Source organism: Salmo salar, chromosome ssa15 (genome assembly GCF_905237065.1).
Source record: "Salmo salar chromosome ssa15, Ssal_v3.1, whole genome shotgun sequence".
NCBI classification, from domain to species: Eukaryota; Metazoa; Chordata; class Actinopteri; order Salmoniformes; family Salmonidae; genus Salmo; species Salmo salar.
Window position 1 is genome coordinate 98496901 of NC_059456.1, and position 8142 is coordinate 98505042.

Genomic DNA, 8142 nt, shown 5'->3' on the forward strand with positions numbered 1-8142 from the left:
TTTTGTTGTGTGAGTTTCACGTCTTTATTCCTGCAAAATCTAATTCTTGTAAAAGTTTCTCCCAACATGGGTTTCATACATAGTCTCAGTCGGTATGAAGTCAGTACTGAGATAATGCTGGTAAAACTGAAAAGGAAGGAGACAGAGAATCATCTGGTGGTAGAAAAGGAGAAGACACACGTTGAGGGTGATATGCACAGCACCTAAACAAACTACTTCACACCTGCACACAAGCCTTTCTTCAGCTATCATACTGTATTGCATTTCATTCCTTTCTTCGGCTTTAATACTGTATTGCATTCCTTTCCTTTCTTCAGCTGTTAAACTGTAATGCGTTCCTTTCCCTTGGCTGTTATACTGTATTGCATTCCATTCCTTTCTTCAGCTTTAATACTGTATTGCATTCCTTTTCCTCGGCTGTTATACTGTATTCCATTCCTTTCTTCAAATATATACTGTTTTGAATTCCATTCCAGCATGCTCAAGTGTTCTGGAAAGAAAGAAAGAAAGAAAGAAAGAAAGAAAGAAAGAAAGAAAGAAAGAAAGAAAGAAAGAAAGAAAGAAAGAAAGAAAGAAAGAAAGAAAGAAAGAAAGAAAGAAAGGATACAGGTCTATTTTTCATGACCATAACTGATTAAATAATTGGCGTAATAAGACCAATAATGTCTAAAAACATCCTTCATTCTATAGCTAGAAAACTCATTGATATCTCCAGGAGTGATAAGTAAAAAAATATATATATTTAACTGTTGTGGTCTAATACTGTATTTTTTGCTAGCTAGGGCCATCTACTTTAAGTGCTGCCTGTTTTCCCAGCGGCCTACTTAGTGTGTTAACTACTGACTGCTCGTAATTTGCAGATAGTTGTTGACACATCAACCAGGATTAAGGGGCAGGGCAATTTGTGACTTGTTTTGGTAATCAGTGGCTGTATTGGAGGGGGAGTGGTTTCACCTCTCCTAGGCAATCAGCAAATATAAACTATTTTCCACCTTCTCCTCCTGTAACGCCCTGGCCATAGAGAGGGGATTTTTGTTCTTTATTTTGGTTAGGCCAGGGTGTTACATTGGGTGGGCGTTCTATGTTCTTTTTCTAGGTTTTTTGTATTTCTTTGTTTTGGGCCATGTGTGACTCCCAATCAGGCACAGCTGAAGTTCGTTGTTGTTGATTGGGAGTCACACATAAGGAGCAGGTTTCCCCTTTAGGTTTTGTGGGGGATTGTTTTCTGTCTCGTTCGTTTTGACCAGACAGGACTGTTAGCTTTCGTTGCTGTTTGATGTTTTGTTATTAGTGGTTCATTTTATGAAATATTTATAATGAATCCACAACCTCCGCTGCATCTTGGTTTTCTTGCGACGACAGCCGTTACAGAATCCCCCACCAAGAAACGGACCAAGCAGCGGAGGAAGGAGAAGAGCTTTCGGGACTCATGGACGTTGAAAAAAATGGAGAGGATCGTTCAGGATTCCTGGAGATGGGAGGAATTGCTCGATGGAGGTGGACCATGGGCTCAGGCTGGGGATTATCGCCGCCCGCAGTGGGAGATCGAGCGGCGAGAGCTGAGAGGCGCTGGTACGAAGAGAGGGAGTGCAACGGACACGGGAGGCAGCCCCACAATTTTTTTGGGGGGGGCACACGGGGAGATTGGCGGAGTCAGGCGGTAGACCTGAGCCAACTCCCCGTGCTTACAGGAGGCAGCGCAGTACTGGTCAGGCACCGTGTTATGCGGTAAAGCGCACGGTGTCCCCAGTACGCGTTGATAGCCCGGAGCGCTACATGCCAGCCCCCGCAAGTGCCATGCGAGAGCAGGCATCGAGCCAGGACGGGTTGTGCCAGCTCAGCGCGTCTGGCCTCCAGTGCGCCTCCTCGGTCCAGGTTATTACATTTACATTTTACATTTAAGTCATTTAGCAGACGCTCTTATCCAGAGCGACTTACAAATTATGATATCCAGTGGAACAACCACTTTACAATAGTGCATCTAAATCTTTTTTTTGGGGGGGGGGGGGTTAGAAGGATTACTTTATCCTATCCCAGGTATTCCTTAAAGAGGTGGGGTTTCAGGTGTCTCCGGAAGGTGGTGATTGACTCTGCTGTCCTGGCGTCGTGAGGGAGTTTGTTCCACCATAGGGGTGCCAGAGCAGTGAACAGTTTTGACTGGGCTGAGCGGGAACTGTGCTTCCTGCGAGGTAGGGGGCCAGCAGGCCAGAGGTGGATGAGCGCAGTGCCCTCGTTTGGGTGTAGGGACTGATCAGAGCCTGAAGGTACGGAGGTGCCGTTCCCCTCACGGCTCCGTAGGCAAGCACCATGGTCTTGTAGCGGATGCAAGCTTCAACTGGAAGCCAGTGGAGAGAGCGGAGGAGCGGGGTGACGTGAGAGAACTTGGGAAGGTTGAACACCAGACGGGCTGCGGCGTTCTGGATGAGTTGTAGGGGTTTAATGGCACAGGCAGGGAGCCCAGCCAACCGTGAGTTGCAGTAATCCAGACGGGAGATGACAAGTGCCTGGATTAGGACCTGCGCCGCTTCCTGTGTGAGGCAGGGTCGTACTCTGCGAATGTTGTAGAGCATGAACCTACAGGATCGGGTCACCGCCTTGATGTTAGTGGAGAACGACAGGGTGTTGTCCAGGGTCACGCCAAGGTTCTTAGCACTCTGGGAGGAAGACACAATGGAGTTGTCAACCGTGATGGCGAGATCATGGAACGGGCAGTCCTTTTCCGGGAGGAAAAGCAGCTCCGTCTTGCCGAGGTTCAGCTTGAGGTGGTGATCCGTCATCCACACTGATATGTCTGCCAGACATGCAGAGATGCGATTCGCCACCTGGTTATCCTGCGCCGGCGTTGCGCACTGGGTCTCCAGGGCGCTGGGAGGGTCCAGTTCGCCCAATGCCTGCTCTCCGCCCGTGCCGGGCCAAAGTGGGCATTCAGCCTGGAGTAAGCATGTCGAGCGTCCGTACCAGAACTCCAGTGCTCCCCCACAGCCCGGTTTATCCTGTGCCTCCTCCTCGGACCAGGCCTCCAGTGGGTCTCCCCATCCTGGTCCGTCCTGTGCCTCCTCCTAGGTCCAGGCCTCCAGTGGGTCTCCCCATCCTGGTCCGTCCTGTGCCTCCTCCCAGGACTAGGCCTCCAGAGTGGCCCGCTTGTCAGGAGCTGCCAGAGTGGCCCGCTTGTCAGGAGCTGCCAGAGTGGCCCGCTTGTCAGGAGCTGCCAGAGTGGCCCGCTTGTCAGGAGCTGCCAGAGTGGCCCGCTTGTCAAGAGCTGCCAGAGTGGCCCGCTTGTCAGGAGCTGCCAGAGTGGCCCGCTTGTCAGGAGCTGCCAGAGTGGCCCGCTTGTCAAGAGCTGCCAGAGTGGCCCGCTTGTCAAGAGCTGCCAGAGTGGCCCGCTTGTCAGGAGCTGCCAGAGTGGCCCGCTTGTCAGGAGCTGCCAGAGTGGCCCGCTTGTCAGGAGCTGCCAGAGTGGCCCGCTTGTCAGGAGCTACCAGAGTGGCCCGCTTGTCAGGAGCTGCCAGGGTGGCCCGCTTGTCAGGAGCTGCCAGGGTGGCCCGCCTGTTCGGATCTGCCAGAGTGGCCCGCCTGTTCGGATCTGCCAGAGTGGCCCGCCTGTCCGGATCTGCCATCGCCGCCCGCCAGCCGGGCGCAGCCAGGGTCGTCCGCCAGCCGGGCGCAGCCATCGCCGCCCGCCAGCCGGGCGCAGCCAGGGACACCCGCCAGCCGGGCGCAGCCATCGCCGCCCGCCAGCCGGGCGCAGCCAGGGTCGTCCGCCAGCCAGGCACAACAAGGGTCGCCCGCCAGCCGGGCAAAGTCAAGGTCGCCCACCAGACCTTCGGCGCGGCCAGGTGCGCCACCTAAGAGGGCGACGCCAAGGGTGGGGCAGAGGCCACGTCCCGCACCTGAGCCGCCGCCGTAAGAAGGCCCACCCGGACCCTCCCTTTCAGTGTCAGGTTTTGCGGCCGGAGTCCGCACCTTGGGGGGGGGGTACTGTAACGCCCTGGCCATAGAGAGGGGTTTTTTGTTCTTTATTTTGGTTAGGCCAGGGTGTTACATTGGGTGGGCGTTCTATGTTCTTTTTCTAGGTTTTTTGTATTTCTTTGTTTTGGGCCGTGTGTGACTCCCAATCAGGCACAGCTGAAGTTCGTTGTTGCTGATTGGGAGTCACACATAAGGAGCAGGTTTTCCCTTTGGGTTTTGTGGGTGATTCTTTTCTGTCTCGTTCGTTTTGACCAGACAGGACTGTTAGCTTTCGTTGCTGTTTGATGTTTTGTTATTAGTGGTTCATTTTATGAAATATTTATAATGAATCCACAACCTCCGCTGCATCTTGGTTTTCTTGCGACGACAGCAGTTACACCTCCTTCCTTAATCCTCCACCCCCTCCCCCTCCTTCCTCCCTCTATGCGGACAACTTTGTCAACCATTTTGAAAAGTAGGTTGACGACATCCGCTACTCATTCACTCAGCCTATTGAGTCCACTGGTCTCACTCACACAGAACTACCATATGCCTTGACCTCTTTCTCCCCTCTCTCTAGATGACATTCTGAGACTAGTGAGGTCTGGCCACCCGGCAACCTGCCAGCTCAACCCTATCCCCACCTCCCTTCTCCAGACCCTCTCTGAAAACCTTCTCCTATTCCTCACTTCCCTCATCAACTCATCCCTGACCAATGGCTGCGACCCTCTGACTTCAAAATGGCTTTTGCTCCCCTCCTCAAGAAACCAACACTCAACTCATCTGACGTCAAAAACTATAGATCTGTATCCTTTCTTTCTTTCTTTCTTTCTTTCTTTCTTTCTTTCTTTCTTTCTTTCTTTCTTTCTTTCTTTCTTTCTTTCTTTCTTTCTTTCTTTCTTTCTTTCTTTCCAGAACACTTGAGCATGCTGGAATGGAATGCAAAACAGTATAACAGCTGAAGAAAGGAATGGAATGCAATACAGACTAACAGCCAATGAAAGAAATGGAATGCAATACAGTATACCAGCTGAAGAAAGGAATGGAATGCAATACAGTATACCAGCTGAAGAAAGGAATGGAATGCAATACAGTATACCAGCTGAAGAAAGGAATGGAATGCAATACAGTATACCAGCTGAAGAAAGGAATGGAATGTAATACAGTTTAACAGCCGAGGAAAAGGAAGGCAATACAGTATAACAGCCGAAGAAAGGAATGGAATGCAATACAGTATAACAGCTGAAGAAAGGAATGGAATGCAATACAGTATAACAGCTGAAGAAAGGAATGGAATGCAATACAGTATTAAAGCCGAAGAAAGGAATGGAATGTAATACAGTAATAAGGCCGAAGAAAGGAATGGAATGCAATACAGTATACAGCCGAAGAAAGGAATGGAATGCAATACAGTATACAGCCGAAGAAAGGAATGGAATGCAATACAGCATTAAGGCCGAAGAAAGGAATGGAATGCAATACAGCATTAAGGCCGAAGAAAGGAATGGAATGCAATACAGTATTAAGGCCGAAGAAAGGAATGAATGCAATACAGTATAACAGCTGCAGAAAGGACTGAATGCAATACAGTATTAAAGCCGAAGAAAGGAATGGCATGTAATACAGTATAACACCTGGAGAATGGAATGCAATACAGTATAACAGCCGAAGAAAGGAATGGAATGTAATACAGTATAACAGCCAAGGGAAAGGAATGCAATACAGTATTAAAGCCGAAGAAAGGAATGAAATGCAATACAGTATGATAGCTGAAGAAAGGCTTGTGTGCAGGTGTGAAGTAGTTTGTTTAGGTGCTGTGCATATCACCCTCAACGTGTGTCTTCTCCTTTTCTACCACCAGATGATTCTCTGTCTCCTTCCTTTTCAGTTTTACCAGCATTATCTCAGTACTGACTTCATACCGACTGAGACTATGTATGAAACCCATGTTGGGAGAAACTTTTACAAGAATTAGATTTTGCAGGAATAAAGACGTGAAACTCACACAACAAAATAAGTTTTCAGTAAAAACACATTTAATTGTTTGGTAGCAAAAACAGCACCTCAGGCAACAGTGGGAAGCTTCTTTGGGGTCCAACAGAACACAACAGGGAAGACATGCACTACTATCTAGCATAGCAGACATTTTAGACAGGTTGACCAAGAACACTGGTGCTGCACTGTCACATTCACACCCACTCTGAGCAACGCTTGTCATGGACAGTACACATTATCATCCATTTCATGCAACTGAACTCAGAGAATGGCCCTCTTTACAGTTAACAGGGTTGCAGAGGTTTCGACAGAATGTTCTACAAGTTGCAACTTCATTTTTTGCTAATTTCCTGCAAGCATTTAGTTTTAGTACAGAATAAGAAAAGGCATAAGACATACAGTATGAACAAGAAAAATATTCTGTGGTCAATCTTTGGTTGGATTAAAACTGTTTATTGCTTAAGAGCCACATTTATATTTGTGCTCATGTAACATTGTTTGCCTTTGACTTTAATTGTTACACTGTAGTGGAATGGTGATCAAGAGGGTAGACAAAAGGGCATTATCCAGCCGCTCAATCATCAACCACTTCGGAGGTCTCAGAGACAACTTTTCCATCCTTGGTCTCGATCATCTTGATGACGACACTCTTCTTGTTCTGGGTGGTGACGTTGGAGGTGCTGCCGCCACCGTAGCCGCTACCGGAGCTGTAGTTGCTGCCACTGTATCCACCGCCGTATCCACTGCCGTATCCACCGCCATATCCACCGCCGAAACCACTGGAGTAGCCACTGCTGTAGGTGCTGTTAGCACTCTCCATAGGGAAGGAGCTGTAGCTTGCTGTAAGGTGACACAGAGAGAGACAACTGGTAAATACAGGTTGGCTAAACATGAATATCATGGATGTTTTAAATGCACCACAAAACAGAAGGGGAAAAACACTTTCACTTATATTGTATATATATCAATCAAATGTATTTATAAAGCCCTTCTTACCTCAGCTGATGTCACAAAGTGCTGTACAGAAACCCAGCCTAAAAACCCAAACAGCAAGCAATGCAGATGTAGAAGCACGGTGGCTAGGAAAAACTCCCTAGAAAGGCCAGAACCTAGGAAGAAACCTAGAGAGGAACCAGGCTATGAGGGGTGGCCAGTCCTCTTCTGGCTGTGCCGGGTGGAGATTATAACAGAACATGGCCAAGATGTTCAAATGTTCATAGATGACCAGCAGGGTCAAATAATAATAATCAAAGTGGTTGCAACAGGTCAGCACCTCAGGAGTAAATGTCAGTTGGCTTTTCATAGCCGATCATTCAGATTATCTCTACTGCTCCTGCTGTCTCTAGAGAGTTGAGAACAGCAGGTCTGGGACAGGTAGCACATCCGGTGAACAGGTCAGGGTTCCATAGCCGCAGGCAGAACAGTTGAAACTGGAGCAGCAGTACGGCCAGGTGGACTGGGGACAGCAAGGAGTCATCAAGCCAGGTAGTCCTGAGGCATGGTCCTAGGGCTGAGGTCCTCCGAGAGAGAGAAAGAAAGAGAGAAAGAGAGAAAGAAAGAGAGAGAAAGAGACAGAGAATTAGAGAGAGCATACTTAAATTCACACAGGACACCGGTTAAGACAGGAGAAATACTCCAGATATAACAGACTGACCCTAGCCCCCCGACACATGAAATACTGCAGCATAAATACTGGAGGCTGAGACAAGAGGGGCCCCGGACAGGGCCAAACAGGCAGGATATAACCCCACCCACTTTGGCAAAGCATATCTATCCTTTCAAATCGCCTGTAAAGAGCATGAGCATGTTGTGTCAAGTCACAATGTCTCAGAGAGAGAGAGAGAGAGAGAAAGAGAGAGAGTGAGAGGCTAATTCATTAATCAGGGGGATTATTCATGAGCATAACAGTATGACCTTTAATAACAGACATGTTTGGATTAACCTTTAAAGGTCAACTGCACCTTAGAACCAACTTCTCTGGTTTTAAACAGCCTATGTGGCATCAATATGAGTCAGAAACATGAAATCTAGTGTCAACATTGACTACAAAGTGTAAATAGAATAATTATGCTCATAAAGTCAGTCTCGACCGAAACTGAGTTTTATAAGTCAGTTTGTCACAATTTACTGGAGGGCTGGGTGTGGATTACAGTCATGCCCACTTGCCCAGTGCCCACTAACCTGAACGAAGCAGATGTG

General features: G+C 48.2%; 1 protein-coding gene across 1 annotated transcript; it reads right to left on the bottom strand.

Moving 5' to 3' along the window:
* Positions 1 to 5962: 5962 nt before the first annotated feature.
* Positions 5963 to 6809, bottom strand: LOC123727351 (intermediate filament protein ON3-like). The gene has a single exon (XM_045696396.1). The coding sequence runs from the start codon at positions 6761 to 6763 to the stop codon at positions 6518 to 6520; it is 246 nt and encodes an 81-aa protein (XP_045552352.1). The 5' UTR covers positions 6764 to 6809; the 3' UTR covers positions 5963 to 6517.
* Between the last annotated feature and the right edge of the window lie 1333 nt (positions 6810 to 8142).